This window comes from Gobius niger (assembly GCF_951799975.1).
Source record: "Gobius niger genome assembly, chromosome: 1".
Lineage (NCBI taxonomy): Eukaryota > Metazoa > Chordata > Actinopteri > Gobiiformes > Gobiidae > Gobius > Gobius niger.
This window is the reverse complement of record NC_136852.1, coordinates 943,294-963,685: the sequence shown is the minus strand read 5'-3', so window position 1 is coordinate 963,685 and position 20,392 is coordinate 943,294. Positions and strand designations below refer to the sequence as shown.

Genomic DNA, 20,392 nt, shown 5'->3' with positions numbered 1-20,392 from the left:
AGCTCTCTGGTCACAGGCGTGTCTGCTCTGAGCCAATCACAGCTCTCTGCCAGCTTTTCTATAGAATTGTGAGTTGGCTCAGTGCCCACAGCTCGTGTCTGCTCTGATAAGTGTTTGGTGTGACTGGAGGACAGCGCTGCTCCCCTATAGAGATCATAGATATCAATATCAAGAGTGTCCTGGCCCAGATGCAGGGAACAGGTTTACATACAAGTTACAGTTTTACACAGATGATCACAAAATAAACATTGCATAATTTAAAGTTTAAATCAAGATAATACGTAAGGCTTCGCGTCGGGGTCCGGTTCGCCCTGAAGGTGCTTATTTTCCCGATAATGACCAGCGTTCTCTACATTATCCGCTTATTATACGGCCATTTGCCAACTGAACACACACAACATAAACTTAGTACACTTTTATGAAGGTCCAAAGGTTTATTTAATGACTTCCACGACAAATAGTTCCCAAAAGTTTGCGCGTTGCTCGGCAACGTTTGGCTAGGCTAGAAGCAGCAAGGCTAGCAGCTAGCCTAGCTACTTAGCTGAAGGTGCAGTTGGAGGAGGTGGTGAATCTCTGGGTAAGTTGAAAGTCAGACTCACGCTAACTTCACGAGCGATTCCCCGACTTCTCTCTCAGTGACGGGACAGATAGTGTCGCTGCTACGTACGTGCAGAGTGATATGAAAGCACCAACTCCGTTACCATTGGCAGCGTCATTATTTTTTTCAGAGGTCCTTTATCAGAAAATAATGACCGGTAGAACGTTGGGAAATCCCATTCAAAGAGCAGGAGGAGGTCCTGAGAGCAGGAGGAGGTCCTGAGAGCGCAGGCTGGAGCTGCTGTTGCTCCTCAGCCTGGGGCGGCTGGGACTGAGAAACAGCCCTGGACTCTGACCAGCCTGGCCCAAATTAGCGTAATCGTGACACTTCCACAAATACATATTTTGACCTCTCACCACCCGCCGTAACACTAACGAGTGCATTTTCCCCAATTCTGCTTTTTATTATTGTTTTTTTGATCGGCATCATCAGCAAAAAGAGCAGAAAAGGCGGTCGTAGAAACAGAAGCAAAATCATTCATATAAATAATAAATAATAATGGTCCCAAAATTGAACCTTGTGGTGCACCATACTCCACGGAATTCCTTTTAGATTCATGTTTTTTTATACTGGGCTCTACCCAAATCTAAAAGCTTCTCGACTGGAGATCAACAATGTAACGCCTCATTTGAAAGCTAAGACCTACAAAAGTGACGGAAACTTTTCGTCGCCACATTTTTGTCATATTTTTGTTGTTTTTTAAATTATTTTTTCTAACATCTTTTGTTGTGTTTGTTTGACTTTTCATCCCCCTTTTCTCGCTATTTTGATGCTTTTCTTTTTAGCTTTTAGATTTGGGTAAAGCTCGGTGGAGGCGGGAATGGTGGCCGTTCTCTTCCAGAATGGACATATGGCCGGTCCGCCCATGTCCTCAGCTCACTGAGCTGCTGCAGATACGGAGGGACGAGTCCAGCAATACATTTATAAATCAAAAGACACCAATGTTTCAATCTATGAAACGACGAAGACGAGCGGCCCCACCCGGCGTAAAGGACGCAGTGATGAGTCAATGACCTCCAAAGCTCCAGGATACACAGTGTCCAAAGCAAATGTGGCCTGATGAGTGGTCGTGGTATTGAACTAAACTGCCAGAAACACAGTGAAAATGTGCTTTAAGGCCACAGGCTCGACCCATGAGGACAGAGGCAGCATGTTCCTTTCACACTGTTTAGTTTATTTCTATGTTGTACTTTTTATCTTTCTGTTCCTCGTTTTGTACTTTTTGTTCATATTAGACATTGCACCATTTTTGTTACTTTTTTTGCACTGCAAAAAGTGAATATCAAGCATTGGCTTAAATGACTTGAATTGAGGAAATGTTTCTTGTTTTGAGCGGTTTTCACTCATTTAGACACTTTTCCTGATCGGACCGAGTTTGCTTTGCTTGTTTGAGGACATTTCAGACCAGTTCTAGGGTAAATCTCGCTTGAAATAAGAAAGTAAAACTGCCAATGAGATAAGACCAACTTTCTTTCCCCATTGGCAAAGAAAATGACCTGAAATAAGGACGAAATGTATCGAAACGAGTCAGAAACATCTCAGAACAAGTGAAATAATCCAGGACAAATGCACAACAACTTCTTAACCAGTCAAAACAACTAAAATGTGGATTGTTTTGCTCAAATTGAGATGTTTATCCTGATCTAGTTAAGTCCTTTTTCCAGTGTGGACAGTTTGTACACTGCAAATAAGAGGTAGCTAAAAACAAGATAAAATACCAGCATTTCAAGATAAAAATACTTAAAACTAGTCAAATTATCTGTCCATGCAGCAAGTTAATTTTACTTAGTAAGAAATCTTAAAATAAGATGTCAAAATCTTGAAACAAGCAGTACAAAATAAGCAAGACTGATTTTAAGCTCAGAAAACGTATCTTTAGATTCAACTATGAGGAAAATATACTTATTATGAGCATATCAACTTTTGTTTAAAGTTAACCTTACTTAAAAAAAAAGTGGAATTTATCCTGAAACAAGTCAATATATCTTAAAATGAACCAAACTTTATCCTAAAACTAGCTCTAAAAACCTGAAACCAGTGCTTGTTTAAAGGATGTAAATCTTACTGAAATCAAAACCAGAAAAGCAATATGAAAACATCAGCATTTATTGTTTTCCTCAAAGTGTCATGTGGCAGTAATTTTAGAACAATTCAAACAAACGGATTCTTTATGGATCAAAATAAAAATACAATTCGTTCCAGGGAGTCAGGTCATAGACGGGGCTTCAAGGACAAAAAGGTTGGGGACCCCTGCTGTATCCTAGACTCATGGGAAATGAACTTCTTTTAGACTTTCAAACTTTTACACTCCTGTCTCATCATCCTACACACTCAGACTTTTCTGTAATACTAGTGAATTAAATGTGCCTTTTGTGCTGAGACACTAAATAGAACAACATAAAGAATGTAAATCAGGGCCAACCCTATGAAAATAATTAGTAGTTGTAGGTTTCTCCTGACTGACGGCCTTTCTAAAATAAATCTAGTGCCAAACACTCATCCATGAATTAAGTCATTTTTTACGCTCCAAAAATCTCTAATCAAGATTTTCGACGTTGAAATAAACAATATCTTATTTTGACTCCAAAAAAACCTGATTTAAGATTTCTGAACTAAATAAGACAAATAATAAAGGTCTGTGCTAAAAATAAGGCTATAATGCAAAGTCGATGGCTTAAAATAAGTGAATAACTCTAAAAGTTAGTGAAATAATCTAGCATGACTAAAAATAAGATTTAAAATCTTGCCAAGTTGTAAGGAATTTGCAGTGTATTGATTACATTTGAAAGACAGATGAAATGTTGAATACTGAGGTTAGAGAAAAGACAACTCTTCCTGGCTGAGTCGTCTTGTGAAGAGGAGTTTCACAAACACTGTGGAGCCTCCTGGACTCTGACATCCTGCAGTGGGACCGACTGTGAAGAACCTGTGGTATTTAAGATATTTGGGACAGAAAGCTCTGGTAAAACTTGAGGAAACAAAATCATAATATGGTAAATACTAAAAAAGTCCTTGTATCTCTGTATTCTGGGGCTCTGAGAACCACAGGGAGAAGTCTCCTGCTCGTCCCAGAGTCAGGACTAAACACAGTGAGGCTTAACCCGTTACCTTCCACCTGAACCGAGCACATTTTCTCCAGTTTGGCTGGAAAATGTGATAAAATATGGACAAAAATGTGATAAAAATGTGATAAAAAATGGACAAAAAATGACAAAAAATGACAAAAAAATGACATAAAAATGACAAAAAAATGGACAAAAATGTGATAAAAATGTGATAAAAATGTGACAAAAAAATGACAAAAAAATGACAAAAAAATGACAAAAAAATGACAAAAAAATTGACAAAAATGTGATAAAAATGTGATAAAAATGTGATAAAAATGTGACAAAAAAATGACAAAAAAATGACAAAAATGTGATGAAAAATTGACAAAAAATGACAAATAAATTACAAAAAAATTACAAAAATGTGACAAAAATGTGACAAAAATGTGATAAAAAATGGACAAAAAATGAGGTTTGAGTAGATTTGGTCTGGTCTTGGGCGAGATAAAAACTCTCGTAGTCGTTATTCTCTTAATTCAGATAATTCGGTGTCATTTAAAGTGAAAAACAATTATTTGTCTGATTCCAAGTGTGTTTTTTTCTTGTTCCATCGGCGCTGTCGCATTTGTATCTTGGATTAGTTCAAACCGACTCAAATTCAACATAGAAGAACTTTTATTTAAGCAATTTTAAGTCATTTATCTCATTTAAGAGGCTCATGTTTCCAGTGTTGTGCTTTACTTTGGGCGAAAAAACATAATAATCAGCGTCTTCAGCCCTCGGTCTGTTTACAATCAAGAAAATCGGCCCAAAAGGCGCTTTGCATGGGAATGAACCAGGCGGGCGGTGGAGGGAGAGCGGGATCTTTCGTCATGCTTTGTAAGCGAAACCACCAGGCCCAGGATCTTTTGTGATACTTCAGGCCCACCTTGTCTATTGTCCGTCTGGGGTACAGGAAGAAACCGGTGTGGTCACCCAGACGGGAGCCGGCCTGAACTTCAACCACACTTGTCACAACACTGTCAAGCCTTTGTTATAAATGAGATGATTATGGCTTAACGTCCATTTTCTAAATATTCAAATTTTCTGAGATGTTTTATTTGTTGTTGTTTTTTTTACAAACTGAGCTATAAAAACTCAACAAAAAAAGACAAAAATTCAACAAAATGTGACAAAAACTCAACAAAAAAGTGACATAAATTCTACAAAAAAGTGACAAAAATTCAACAAAAAAGTGACAAAAATTCAACAAAAAAGTGACAAAAATTCAACAAAAAAGTGACAAAAACTCAACAAAAAAATGACAAAAATTCAACAAAAAAGTGACAAAAATTCAACAAAAAAGTGACAAAAACTCAACAAAAAAATGACAAAAATTCAACAAAAAAGTGACAAAAATTCAACAAAAAAGTGACAAAAATTCAACAAAAAAGTGACAAAAACTCAACAAAAAAATGACAAAAATTCAACAAAAAAGTGACAAAAATTCAACAAAAAAGTGACAAAAACTCAACAAAAAAGTGACAAAAATACAAACAAAAAAGTGACAAAAATTCAACAAAAAAGTGACAAAAATTCAACAAAAAAGTGACAAAAATTCAACAAAGATGTGACAAAAACTCAACAAAAAAGTGACAAAAATTCAACAAAAAAGTGACAAAAATTCAACAAAGATGTGACAAAAACTCAACAAAAAAGTGACAAAAATTCAACAAAAAGTGACAAAAACTCAACAAAAAAGTGACAAAAACTCAACAAAAAAATGACAAAAATTCAACAAAAAAGTGACAAAAATTCAACAAAAAAGTGACAAAAACTCAACAAAAAAATGACAAAAATTCAACAAAAAAGTGACAAAAATTCAACAAAAAAGTGACAAAAATTCAACAAAAAAGTGACAAAAACTCAACAAAAAAATGACAAAAATTCAACAAAAAAGTGACAAAAATTCAACAAAAAAGTGACAAAAACTCAACAAAAAAGTGACAAAAATACAAACAAAAAAGTGACAAAAATTCAACAAAAAAGTGACAAAAATTCAACAAAAAAGTGACAAAAATTCAACAAAGATGTGACAAAAACTCAACAAAAAAGTGACAAAAATTCAACAAAAAAGTGACAAAAATTCAACAAAGATGTGACAAAAACTCAACAAAAAAGTGACAAAAATTCAACAAAAAGTGACAAAAACTCAACAAAAAAGTGACAAAAACTCAACAAAAAAGTGACAAAAATTCAACAAAAAAGTGACAAAAACTCAACAAAAAAGTGACAAAAATTCAAACAAAATGTGACAAAAATTCAAACAAAATGTGACAAAAACTCAACAAAAATTCAACAAAAAAGTGACAAAAACTCAACAAAAATGTGACAAAAATTCTACAAAAATGTGACAAAAATTCAAACAAAATGTGACAAAAATTATAGAAGAATTATAGAATGATTATAGAAGTTTATAGAAGTTTAACCTCCCCAATGTTCCGAGGAAAGTCCCGCCCTTGGGTCGGCCCACAAATACAGGCCGAGGTCAGAGGCGGACGCTGGTCTGAGCAGCAGATCCTGGTCCGGCTCCGTCCAGGTAAGACCTCACACTGACGGGGAACAGAACTAACCTCGAGTGGGGAGGGAGGGGTTGGGAAGTGGATTTAGAATAATAATAATGATAATGATGCACTTGCTTTTTAAAAGTCAATATCAAACATTGGCTTAAATGACTGGAATTGAGGAAATGTTTCTTGTTTTGAGCGGTTTTCACTCATTTAGACACTTTTCCTGATCGGACCGAGTTTCCTTTGCTTGTTTGAGGACATTTAGGACCAGTTCTAGGGTAAATCTCGCTTGAAATAAGAAAGTAAAATTGCCAATGAGATAAGACCATTTTCTTTCCCCATTGGCAAAGAAAATGACCTGAAATAAGGACGAAATGTATCGAAACGAGTCAGAAACATCTCAGAACAAGTGAAATAATCCAGGACAAAAGCCCAACAACTTCTTAACTCGTCAAAACAACTAAAATTTTGATTATTTTGCTCAAATTGAGATGTTTATACTGATCTTGTTAATGACTTTTTGCAGTGTGGCCCTCAAGATGATTTTGAGAATCATGATTACCCAAATCAGAGAGTACTTTTAACATTATTAGAGTTAAATGGGAGAAAGAAAGGTAGAAATACTGTTAATACACCCAAGTAGGTCATATATTATGTACAACATTGGCATCTGAAGGAAGTGCACTGGAAAAAGAGTAATCGTTTTAAGGAAGAAGTGGCATAAATCTACTTGAAGTAACAGGTTAAATCTAATGTTTGAGTAGATTTGGTCTGATCTTCGATGAGATAAAAACTCTCGTAGTCGTTATTCTCTTAATTCCGATAATTTTGTGTCATTTAAAGTGAAAAACAATTATTTGTCTGATTCCAAGTGGGTTTTATTCTTGTTCCATCGGCGCTGTCGCATTTGTATCTTGGATTAGTTCAAACCAACTCAAATTCAACATAGAAGAACTTTAATTCAAGCAATTTTAAGTCATTTATCTCATTTAAGAGGCTCATGTTTCCAGTGTTGTGCTTTACTTTGGGCGAAAAACCATAATAATCAGCGTCTTCAGCCCTCGGTCTATTTACAATCAAGAAAATCGGCCCAAAAGGCGCTTTGCATGGGAATGAAACCAGGCGGGCGGTGGAGGGAGAGTGGGATCTTTCGTCATGCTTTGTAAGCGAAACCACCAGGCCCAGGATCTTTTGTGATACTTAAGGACAGGTGTTCTCCTGGTGGAGCCCCTGCTCCAGCTAATGCACAGGCAAGAACTAACAATGGCCTTGAATCAGTCACTAATTAAACCTGTTTTGTGAAAGGATTTGTTTGTTTGTTTCCAGATGTTTCAAGTCTCCCTGAAAGCTGAAAGTTCGCTGAGTCAGTTCTCGGTTCTTTCAGTTTTCAGGGAAATGTTAAACAAACACAGTTGACTCAGTGAACTGGGTTCACCGACTCCCCTTAACCACAGACACATTTCATTTGGAACGTTCTGTTTTCAGGGTTCATTGTTCTGAAGCTGAAGATGGCGTCATACACTGTCACAGTCTTCACTGGGGACCGCCCTCTTTCACACACTTTTAACAACGTCTATATCAAGCTGGTGGGTGAGGATGGAGAGAGTGAACGTACCTGGGTTAAGGGGCTGTTCGGCTTCTTTCACGGATCAGTAAGTCGTTTATAGTATTCATTAACACGTGCATGACAGCACCTCTCACATCTGGATGATTTCAGGAATCTACAATCTCTCTGAGCTGCAAGGAAAGCCTGGGGAAGCTGCTGATGATTGAGCTGGATAAGCAGCAGCTGCTACTGTTTACTCAAGACAGCTGGTTTGTGGACAAAGTGGAGGTGACGTCTCCAGAAGGACAAGTTTATAAGTTTCCCATTTATCAATGGATCGAGGATGAGGATACTCACCACTACATGGAGGAGACAGGTCAGTGCAGGCTGGGGACACTTCTTTCAGCGTATGTTCAAATTCCATTCTAATAAGCTTCTTCATCTGTTCCTAAAGGAGTCAGTCTCTTCATCAGTGACTTTAACCTCTAACTCCCACCTGAACATGTTTTCTCCTGTTCTCCAAATCTAAAAGCTTCTTCAAAATAGCAACAAAAAACGAGAAGAAAATGACAAAAATCATAAAAAAGTGACAAAAACTCAGCAAAAAAATGACAAAAAATGTCACAAAAACTCAACAAAAATAATAAATGAGCTTTTTCATGATATTCTGATTTCCTGAGTTTCACCTGTATATTGAGACATGAGATACATGCACAGAAAATGTGGTCTTGGCTCAACAAAAGTAGCAGGGAAAGATAATGGAAACATTAAATGTTTTCGAAATAGTATCTACTTTTCATCATGTTTTACACTCGCTCTCCTTGGCCCCGCCCCTGCTCCAGCTAATGCACAGGCAAGAACTAACAATGGCCTTGAATCAGTCATTAATTAAACCTGTTTTGTGAAGATCAGGGATTTATTTGTTTGTTTCCGGTTGAAAGTTTATATGTTATAAGCCTGAAAAGTGAAAGAATTGAGTTTTGCCTGTAGTGTCTCCCCTTAACCACAGACACACTTCATTTGGAACGTTCTGTTTTCAGGGTTCATTGTTCTGAAGCTGAACATGCCGTCATACACTGTGAAAATCTTTACTGGGGACCGCCCGCTTTCACACACTTTTAACAACGTCTATATCAAGCTGGTGGGTGAGGATGGAGAGAGTGAACGTACCTGGGTTAAGGGGCTGTTCGGCTTCTTCCACGGATCAGTAAGTCGTTTATAGTATTCATTAACACGTGCATGACAGCACCTCTCAGATCTGGATGATTTCAGGAATCTACAATCTCTCTGAGCTGCAAGGAAAGCCTGGGGAAGCTGCTGATGATTGAGCTGGACAAGCAGCAGCTGCCACTGTTTGCTGAAGACAGCTGGTTTGTGGACAAAGTGGAGGTGACGTCTCCAGAAGGAAAGGTTTATAAGTTTCCCATTTATCAGTGGATCGAGGATGAGGATACTCACTACTACATGGAGGAGACAGGTCAGTGCAGGCTGGGGACACTTTGTTCAAATCCATTCTAATAAGCTTCTTCAGTTGTTCCTAAAGGAGTCAGTCTCTTCATCAGTGACTTTAAAAGCTTTGAGTTTAACCATGTTGTTCCATTTACGGCCCTTATGTTGACTCTCATTATAAATCATGCACTAGAGTCGGTCTGCCATCACACATCAGGGTTAAATGCTTTGAATAGGCCTGTTCATCAGTGATGTCCGTGTAGGCTCTCAGTCGTACAGGAGTTGTTCATCTTCAGTGAGGGTTCTTAAGTCATCGTCTGTACTTTGTAGTCAAAGTGTCGAACGTTTCACCTCTTCATCCAACAGGCTTCGGTTCAGTTCAGCCCAGATAGACCACAGGGAGGAGTTCAGTTTGGCTCCTCCCCTCTATTAGCAGCTACTCTCACCTGCCGGTAAACGTCTTTGTGGTCATGAGTCTTTGTAGTTCTAACTTCCAACGACCCTAGTCTCAGCTGATCACTGATAATTACCCACCTATAGATCTGTGTGTCGGCCTCATTGACATGACAATAGGTCAATAGGCAGGTAATAAGCAGTGATCAGCTGAGATTAGAACCACAAAGACTCATAACTACAAAGATGTTTACCTACAGGAGAGTAACTGCTGAACCTGGTCTTTATCTGGGTTGAACTGAAACTTTAGTGTAGCTGACGAAGCCTTTTGGATGAAGAAGTGAAACGTTTGACACTTGAACTACACAGGACAGACGATGGCTCAAAAACCTTCATTGAAGATGTTCATCAGTGAGTGTGATAGCTTTGAGTAGGCCTATCTAGGTAGTATAATGTGACGTCACTGATTATCTTACATTAAGTTTGTTTTTTGAATAGCCACGTTTGCCTTTGAGGAACAGAAAGCTGTGGTCAAAGGAGCGCGGGAGCTCGAGCTCGAGCGCAGAAAAGAACAATACAGGTGAGCACCTAATGTTCCTTACATTTGTTTAATAATGTGATCAGCGTAATTGTACATCTGCATCTCTTCCAGTTGGGCGGTTTATGAAAAGGGAATGCCTCACTGCATGAGCACAGAGGATGGTCTGCCTTCTGAAGTCAAATTCTCTTACTCAAAAACTATTGAATTGACTCGGACAAATTTTCAAGGGTAAGTCATTTTCACAATAGTGTTGAATATTTTGTGAATTACTGATTTGATAATGTTTTGTTCAAAGACTTGCAGTGATGAAACTGACTGGTTTGGCCGACTGTGTCGAACCTTGGCCCGACTTTGATTCTCTACACAGAGTGTTCAACTGGCACAAAGACGAAGCCTCAGGTAAAGTCCTGAACCTAAAGCTCTAGTGTTAGTGACTTCAGAGTCATCACTGTGCTGATGTTTCTCAGAGTACGTGTACGAGCACTGGAGGGAAGACGCTTTCTTCGGTTCCCAGTACCTGAGTGGACTCAACCCCATCCTGATCCGACGCTGCACCGCTCTGCCTCAGCACTTTCCTGTCACGGATGAGATGGTCCACTTGGATTTAAACGAGGAAATGGAGGTCTGTGCTCACTCGAAAGACTTTTGATTAAAAAGTAGATCAAAGCCAAATGTTTTACAAATGTAACCATTTGTTTAGAACTGACACCTGGGTCTATATCAGATGTTACATAAGTATTATTAAATAATCCTACTTTTTCTGAAGTCCCTCACTCGCTAATCAGAATCGTGGTGCCATCACTCCGACCAATGAGACGAGCCTGTCAGGAACGCGATTACTTCCAAATGTCACATGACTCTCTCGTTGCAAACTTACAGACTATCACTTTAAAGTAACAAGACTGAGAAACAGTCCGTGAATGTTATGGATAATAAGTGTTGTTTGTGTTTTAGAAAGGAAACATGTTCCTGTGTGATTACAAGCTTTTGGATGGAGTGAAGACCAATGTGATCAATGGTGAACATCAGTATCTCACGGCTCCGCTCGTCTTCCTTCACAAAACCCCGATGGATGAGCTGAAGCCTGTGGCCATTCAGGTGAGGAGCATGTCCAGAGCTCTGGTGTTACACTCTGGTGTAAAGAGTTACAGGTTTGATTTTCTCCTGCAGCTCAAACAGAAACCAGCAGAGGACAACCCGATCTTCCTCCCCTCTGACCGTGAGTACGACTGGTTATTGGCCAAGACCTTTGTGAGAAGCGCCGACTTCCATGACCACGAGCTCAATGTGCACCTGCTGCGCACTCACCTGCTGGCGGAGGTCTTCGGTGTGGCTTTACTGAGGAACATCCCCAGAGTGCACCCTCTTTACAAGGTACAGTACGCACTAACGACGGGCTCATTCACCAGTCGCTCCCCAAAAGTCACTGATGCGTTTCTTAGTCACGCAGCCTTCTGTCATTCACATGTCACATTTGGAGCCCATGTGGTGCCCACAAATAGCCATTTTACTGCTTCCATGCTCTATTTAGCACCTGTCTTGATAAATAACATAATACTAAGTGTTTTTGCAAATTTATAATTAGGTCCGAGCAACGGACACGCAGTGTCCCGTGAGGGTCTAATTAAAATCAATAACAGAGACCAAAAACTCAAGGTGATAAAAGATGGCTCAGTGGCGCCCCCTCAAACAGGCATATATTATGGCCCCATCAAAAACGCTACAGGAAGTCGTACATCTTGGCTCGAACCTGGAACCTTCAAAATCGTACCTATTAAACTTCTGACCTCTGATCTCCGAGTTTTCAATCGAAAGCGTCAAATTTCGGCCAATGTCCCAGACCCATGTGGCTTTCAAAATCATCAGTTACATTTATGAAATATATTTGTGCGTGGTCATGACAAGCCCGCAAGTCAGAGGCCATTTTTGACAAAAATCAAAGCCTCATATCTTTCACAGACTTTGTTGGACTGGAATGGACACAATCCGGCGCGCCTGCACATTCCTGAGCTGGACCTAATGTTGCGCAAACGCAGCCACTACCGCCAAAAATGCCTTTAAAGTGGCTTGTAAGTGGCTTGTAAGTGGCTTGTAAGTGGCCCACCCATCCACTGTTAAAATAGCTAGATTTCTAAGCCTTGCAGCACGCTGGTCTCTGTCAGAGTTTCTCCTCAAATTCATAAATTTCATTTTAATTAGACTCCTACGCCTTTATGCTACCCCTCTGTCATAGAAAGAAGCTTTAATTTCTACGTTTTTGGCTCCAAATTCCACTTTTTGGACTGTACAATCACAGGTTCTGTTCTGATTGGCTGTTTCCTGTCCGTCTCTCTGTGTGTTCCTCTAGGGCTGTGCAATTAATCGAAATTCGATAACGATTTCTATTACAACAGTAAACGATTACAAAATTAGCATAATCGCAAAAAAAAATGTTACATTTTTTTTCAATGTTTTTTTTTTCTTCAAATTTTTTATTTTTATTTTTTTCAAAAACATTTTTTTTTGCAAACAGACTTGCGTTATTTCAGGCCGCTGGGATTATTTTCCCTTCGCTTTTCATGTGCCATGGCTCATGCTTTTGTCTGACATAAAAACAAACAGCGCTGTGTGATGATGTCATCAGGCCGCACTGCTCAGTTTATTTGTGTAGGTGTGAGGGCTGGCCAGCAGGGGGCAGGTGTGAAACAGGGACCTCCCATTAATCAAGGCGTACTTGAAATCATTTGTACTTTTATGACTGTCCAGAAAACTTAAAATATCATCATAGTATTTTGATAAATAAATAAATAAAATAAAGATAGACTTTTTTTTAAAGGCAACAAATAATCGTTTGAAAAATCGTGATTTCAATTATGACAAAAATAATCGTGATTATTTTTTTTTTCAATAATCGAGCAGCCCTATGTTCCTCCTACTACATGGGTCTGACCAAAATGTCGTTTCACCCATCGAGGGTGCTGCAGGGCTGGAGCAAACTCTCAACTCTTTGGACACCCAGACGAATTTTCTCTAATTACAAAATGCTCCGTTTTCTGCAAATACATGAGTGCGGGTTATGTATATGTTTAGTGGCACTATTTCACTCAGCTTGTGTAGCTCCATAGGTAGAGCACTGGACTCTCAACCATGAGACTGCAGATCAATCCCAACCCTGAATCTTTTTTTTTTTTTGACTGGGCACCTACCTACTGGGTATTGCGGCAATAAAGTTCACCCAAGAGAAAAGATTTCAACTATACAGCGTGTGAAAAGCACCGCTGCGGCGACAGTGAGGACGGGATGGGACTGAGGCGAAAGTGGGGCCACCTACAAAAGTGAAAAGACATTGCACCTATGGGGGCGGAGCCAACGTCAACTTTGTTGTAGAGCGACGCCGTTCAGCACAGACCTTCATCACATGGCAACAAACTAAAAATATAATTGTGGCCACGCCCCCAATTAGTTAGTGACATTTTGACAGGATATCTTAACCTCTTAACTCCCGCCTTAACCGAGAGGATCTTTTTCCTGAGGTCATCAGATTTTTTTTTTTGCATCATTTTTTGTTGGGTATTCCACTCATTTATGTAACTTTTTTTGTCTTTTTTTTTGGTCATTTTTTAAAAACATTTTTGTCCTTTTTTCGTCATTTTTTTGTAATTTTTTTTGTCAAATTTTTATTAAATGTTTGGTCAAATTTTTATTAATATTTTGTCACATTTTGTCATATTTTTGTCTTTTTTTGTAAAATTTTTATCACATTTTTGTCATTTTTTCGTCACTTTTTTGTCAATGTTTTCTTACTTTTTTGTCACATTTCCATATTTTTTTTTGTCTCAGTTTTTGTTTTTCCAGAAGCTTTTGGACTGGGGTAAAGCCAAACTGGAGAAAATGTGCTTGGTTCAGGCGGGAGTTAAGGGGTTAAAGGCACATCAATCTCTGAACACGTTGCCATGGGAACGTCCCTTAAACAAAGTCAATGTATCTCCTTGGAGTAAACAAAGATGTATGGCACAGCTGCATGTTTCCGATCATTTAAATTGTCTACTGTTTTTTTCAGCTCCTTCTTCCTCACACTCGTTACACCTTTGTCATGAACTCTTTGGCGAGAAAAGAACTCATTTCAGAAGAGGTGGGTTCTGAAGGGGTTTTGACAAAGGTAAGCCATCATTTCATAGATAGTATGTCCCTAATGCACAATGATGATTAAAAACAATCAAACTTCTGTCTCAGTATGCAGCCGCTGGTGGTGAGGGTATGATCACCATCCTGGAGGGGGCGCTGTCCTCACTGACCTACCGCTCCCTCTGTCTCCCAGAGGACATTAAGGACAGAGGGGTGGAGTCAGTGCCCAAATACTACTACAGAGACGACGGCCTCCGGCTGTGGGACATCATACACAGGTACAAAGGATTCTGAGGAGGCTGTTCGTTCTACTGCTGCAACAGAGACACATGTGACTGTGAAATGATGATCTTTTAAGGTTTGTGAGCGGCATCTTGACCAACTACTACAAGAGCGACAGCGACGTCCAAAAGGACTCGGAGCTGCAGAACTACATCAAGGATGTATTTGAACATGGATTTCTGTCTCGCACAGAATCAGGTGAGTCATTTGGAAAACCCAGTTCTTTACCAAACAGTTGGACAATAATGAGGTTTATAATGAAAGTCGTGATGTTTTAGGAATCCCCCAGAGCTTCAGTGCAGTGGATGAACTGGTGAAGTTTGTCACTATGGTCATTTTCACCTGCTCCGCCCAGCACTCAGCGGTCAACAGTGGACAGGTGATGATGTGAACTACCTTGTATATCTGCAAACGCTCACATACGGTTTTCTTCTGGTAACGAAACGATCTGTTTAGTCCTTCAGTGTCTTGTAAAAGGAGACATTTGTGGAATCGTGCACCAGCTCGTTGTTTGCGTTGTCGTGACAGTGTTTCATCCTGAAAGGTGTGAAATGCGCTGATGAATTCATCCGTCGAGAGGCCAGGGGCGGACCGGCCATATGTCCATTCTGGAAGAGCACAGAGGGGCCACCAGTCCCGCCCCAACCGAGCTTTATCCAAATCTAAAAGCTAAAAAGAAAAGCATCAACATAGCGAGAAAACAAACAAAAAATGATAGAAAAAATAATTTAAAAAAACAACAAAAATGTGGCGACGTGACGAAAAGTTTCCATCACTTTTGTAGGTCTTAGCTTTCAAATGAGGCGTTACATTGTTGATCTCCAGTCGAGAAGCTTTTAGATTTGGGTAAAGCCCAGTATAAAAAAACATGAATCTAAAAGGAATTCCGTGGAGTATGGTGCACCACAAGGTTCAATTTTGGGACCATTATTATTTATTATTTATATGAATGATTTTGCTTCTGTTTCTACGACCGCCTTTCCCGCTCTTTTTGCTGATGATGCCGATCAAAAAAACAATAATAAAAAGCCGAACTGGGGAAAATGCACTCGTTAATGTTAAGGCGGGTGGTTAGAGGTTAACCTCTTAACTCCCACCAGAACGGAGCACATTTTCTCCAGTTTGGCTTTACCCCAATCCAAAAGCTTCTGGAAAAAAGGTGTGAAAATAGCGACAAAACTGAGACGAAAAAAATGACAAAAATGGGACAAAAACGTGAGAAAACATTTATGAAACAATGACAAAAATGAGAAAAAATGTGACAAAAAAATGAGAAAAAAATGAGAAAAAAGTTACAAAAATGAGTTGAAAACCCAACTAAAAAATGATGGAAAAAAAATCTGATGACGTGAGGAAAAAGATCTTCTCGGTTCAGGCGGGAGTTAAGAGGTTAAATACACATGTCAACCTCTTACCGCCCGCCTTAACCGAGGCGCCAACTATTAAACTGTTACATTGAAACTCTGTTACTGATTTCGATGCTTTGCAGTTGGACATTGGGAACTGGATGCCCAACTTCCCGCCCACCTTACAACTGGCCCCGCCCACCGTGAAGGGCGGAGCCAACGAGCACATCTTTCTGCAAACGCTCCCTGACGTCAACGCCACCGTGAACATCCTGGCCATTCTCTGGCTCCTCAGCGAACAGTACAACGACATCGTAAGTGACTTTTCCTACTCTGAGCTACTGTTGTGTGATTGGTTTAATGACTTTTCCATATTGTTCTCTCAGTATCCTCTTGGCTGGTACCCAGAAGAACTGTTCTGTGAGGAGGTTCCCCTCGACCTGATCAAGAAGTTTGGAGAAGAACTGAAAGAGTTAGTTGCAGCTATTGGCAAACGGAACACGAATCTGGACCTGCCGTACACGTATCTGGATCCAGAGTTGATGGAGAATAGTGTGGCAATTTAAAGCTTTTACTTTTATCTTTTTTTTGTCCTGATTTCTGGTGGAGGGCAGAGTGCTGATACTGGCTTTGTGCTTGACCAGTGCTGTCGAATGTATCGTGTTTCTTACAGCATGAATTCCAAACTAATCAAATGACGTCTGGTAGATATTGGGAGGAAAAATCTTTCAAAATAAACTGAACTGAAATGAAAGACTTGTGTTGTGTTGCGTGATGTGGATAATAGTGTGATTATTTTCAGAGCGAAACACAATAAAGGATTTATTGTCACTCATGGCTTTGTAAAGACGCACATTTTATTGCAGAAAGGGCATAAAAGTGATAACTGGGCCTTTTTCAGCTTCCAACTTATGAAGGTAAATTTGTGTTTTTATCACAAGTGTTTTTATACACTGAATTTATTCAGCATATTAAAATTAACCTGTACATTGTTTTAATTAAAGAGGGGGTGTTCTGCTTTTTCCAGTCCCATAGCACCAGTCTATATCCCACTACAATGATGACAAACCTTCTGTTGGTCTGTAAATGCAGTAAATTAGAATAACTGCCTTGTATAAAATGTCTCTCTCAAAATGGCTGTAGTGAATGTCTTGAAATAGGCCTCTGTCTCTTTAAGAACCTCTGAGCCTTTAGACACGCCCCCTCCACACGCTGTCTGTGGCATCAGTGGGGAGGGGGTTCTGCTGAGGAGCAGTGGTTGGTTACTCGGCTGGTGACCAAAGCTCGGAGGCGTCTCCAGGAGGTGGGGGCGTTCCTAGGAGGACTCAGGCAAACCTATCCCTAAAATGGCCGCCATCAGAGTTTTTACAGATTACTCAGAAATACGAGAATGTGTCAAGGCAACACTTCAGCCATGTTTTTAACCTCTTAACTCCCGCCTGAACTGAGCATTTTCTCCAGTTCAGCTTTACCCAAATCCTGTAGGCCAGTGTATCGCCTCCTTTGAAAGCTGAGATCTACAAAACTCATCTAAATGGATCTTTTTCCTCACGTCATCAGATTTTTTTCCATCATTTTTTGGGGTTTTCAACTCATTTTTGTAACTTTTTTGTAATTTTTTTTTCTCAATTTCTACATTTTTGTTGCTTTTTTTTTTGTAATTTTTCCGTCCATTTTTTGTCATTTTTTTGTTTTTTTTTTCCTTCATTTTTTCTTCATTCACTTTTTTTGGTCATTTTTCCGTCAATTTTTTGCAAATGTTTTGTCACTTTTTGTCATTTTTTCGTCATTTTTATGTCATTTTTTGTGTCATTTTTTGTCAAATTTTTGTGACATTTTTGTCACATTTCCATCATTGTTTTCGTCTCAGTTTTGTTGCTATTTTCACAGCTTTTTCCCAGAAGCTTTTGGATTGGGGTAAAGCCAAACTGGAGAAAATGTGCTTGGTTCAGGTGGGAGTTAAGGGGTTAATGAGGGAATGACAGAATAACATGATGTAAAGCTTGAAAAAGTCGATTTTGCATAATACCCCCCCTTTACCCTGTTTTTTTATGCTGAATTTCAAAACAGTGGTTCTTATTTTTAAAGACATTTGTGTAAAGTGGATGACAAAGTTAATATTATTATTATGCATTATACAAACAGATGCAAAAAAATCAGTCACATTAACATTATCCAAGCACACAGGGTGTTCCAACAGCTCCTTCAGAAAAAACAACACAATGTCTGTCTCTAATAACCTCTATCAACCATGAACATTGTTAACCCTTGGAGCCATAGGAATACACTGAGAGAGGCCAAATACTAACTTTAAACACCATGATAATCATAAGAACAGGTTTATCGGTCACGGCGTGTTGTTACTTGAGATCTTCAACCATCCAACATCCATCAGGTGCCAGATTTTTTTGGGTGTTGCCTCAAATGGTGACATTTAAAAGTAGGTTGGCCTCTTGGTGTGTTGTTTTCAAGCTCATCTTTTACTTGAAGTGCGCTTAACCCCTTAACTCCCACCTGAACCGAGCACATTTTCTCCAGTTTGGCTTTACCCCAATCCAAAAGCATCTGGAAAAAAGCTGTGAAAATAGCAACAAAACTGAGACGAAAACAATGATGGAAATGTGACAAAAACGTGAGAAAACATTGACGAAAAAGTGACGAAAAATGTATGAAAAAGTGGCAAAAATGTCCCAAGAAATTGACAAAAAAATTGATAAAAAATGATAAAAATGTGACAAAAAATGACAAAAATGTGACAAAAAATGACAAAAAAATGACAAAGAAAAATGAGTTGAATACCCAACAAAAAAATGATGGAAAAAAGATCTGATGACGTGAGGAAAAAGATCCTCTCGGTTCAGGCGGGAGTTAAGAGGTTAAACTCAGTTTGACGCAGCTGAAACCTGGAGCAGCTTCCAGAGGACGAAACCGTCCCCTCAGTTTAAACTCATTTGGCAGAGACATGTTTACAGTTCATGTCTTTGCCAGTTACTTCAGGGCGTTTTAACGACATTTCTTGGGAAAGATCAAAATTAATCCATCTCGACAAACACGTTTTTGGGCCAAGCTCCTCCCACATAATCACAGGCTGCTGCTCATAAAGGAGCAGATCTCAGTCCAGAAACCACCTCAGCTCCACATTGGACCGACTCTTTTCTTCTGGAACAGTTTCTTTTGTGCATTTTCAGGAATCCGGTTTCTCAATTTCGCTGAAAATGCTGACTTACACAGTAAAGGTCTTCACTGCTTCCAGTCTGGCTGACAGTTTAGACATGATCAACATTAAACTCGTGGGTGAAGATGGTGAAAGCGACTGGACCAGGATGACTGGGACGGTAAGTCTTTTTTAAACTTTTCTTAATCAACCCCAGAATGAATCAGCAAATGTAAATGTGTTTCAGGAAACTACGCTAACGCTGACGTGTGGAAACCCCCTGGGAGAACTGCTGTGTGTTCAGCTCCAAAAGCAGAGGAATGTCTTTGAGAACCCTTGGTTTGTAGAGAAGGTGGAGGTGACTTCTCCAGAGGAGAAAGTCTTCAAGTTTCCCATTTACCACTGGATCAAGAGAACCAAGGAGTACAGCTTCTGTGAGGGCAAAGGTCAGGATTACAACACTGCACTGCATAAAGTATTTAACTAGATCAGTATAAACATCTAAATTTGAGCAAAATAATCCAAAGTTAGTTGTTTTGGGCATTTGCCCTGGATTATTTCACTTGTTCTGAGATGTTTCTGACTCGTTTCGATACATTTCGTCCTTATTTCAGGTCATTTTCTTTGCCAATGGGGAAAGAAAATTGGTCTTATCTCATTGGCAGTTTTACTTTCTTATTTCAAGCGAGATTTCCCCTAGAACTGGTCTGAAATGTCCTCAAACAAGCCAAGCAAACTCGGTCCGATCAGGAAAAGTGTCTAAATGAGTGAAAACCGCTCAAACCGCTGGGGTAGACTGAGGGAAGTGAAGCTGTCAATCTTTGCCATCAGCCCCTCCCACCACCACTCACTCACTCACTACATTCAGCCAGGCTTCCTGCTGTTCCCAAACGTCTCACACAGGATTTGTTAAAGGGGGGGTCGTGTTGTCTTTTTTGATGTGCACATATGTGAGTACAGACGACATGAGCCGGGGGTTCATATTAAAGTATGTCAAATAGGTGCATGAAGAGCTAAGTCTGCAGGGGGCGCTGTGGGCTGAACTGAGGACGAGAACAGGGGCGGGGCTTAGGTGTGAAAACTGGTCCAAATGTCCTTGAGGCGTTTGTGAAGTGTTTAGACGTGCATGAATCTGGTTTATAAGGTCTGTGTAACTTTATGTATTGTCTCTGTAGCTCTGAGATCCTGGGAACAACATGACACAGACAAGTATAAGTACACGAGACAGCAGGAGCTCGACAGGAGGAAGGACAAATACTGGCAAGTACAAAACATGATAATAATTCACTCACAACGACCACAACCTGAAAAAAGAGTGAAATACACTTTATTACACGAGCAAAGAGGACGATGAGGGAGAATGACAGAACAATGACTGTAGGG

General features: G+C 39.5%; 1 protein-coding gene and 1 long non-coding RNA gene across 2 annotated transcripts; both read left to right on the top strand.

The window, feature by feature from the left end:
* The first annotated feature begins 6,196 nt into the window (after positions 1-6,196).
* On the top strand, positions 6,197-8,077 carry LOC306970263. The gene is made up of 3 exons (XR_013793383.1): positions 6,197-6,223; positions 7,680-7,846; positions 7,912-8,077. It is a non-coding gene; the product is annotated as an uncharacterized lncRNA (long non-coding RNA).
* Positions 8,078-8,103: 26 nt separating this feature from the next.
* Positions 8,104-16,421, top strand: LOC306978426 (polyunsaturated fatty acid lipoxygenase ALOX15B-like; the record flags this gene model as incomplete). The annotated part of the gene is made up of 15 exons (XM_079576959.1): positions 8,104-8,116; positions 8,781-8,947; positions 9,013-9,217; positions 10,081-10,162; positions 10,235-10,351; positions 10,419-10,522; positions 10,591-10,745; positions 11,078-11,221; positions 11,294-11,497; positions 14,163-14,261; positions 14,336-14,505; positions 14,586-14,707; positions 14,788-14,888; positions 15,999-16,169; positions 16,242-16,421. 15 exons carry the CDS (start codon positions 8,104-8,106, stop codon positions 16,419-16,421), a joined length of 2,034 nt encoding a protein of 677 aa, XP_079433085.1.
* Positions 16,422-20,392: the final 3,971 nt, after the last annotated feature.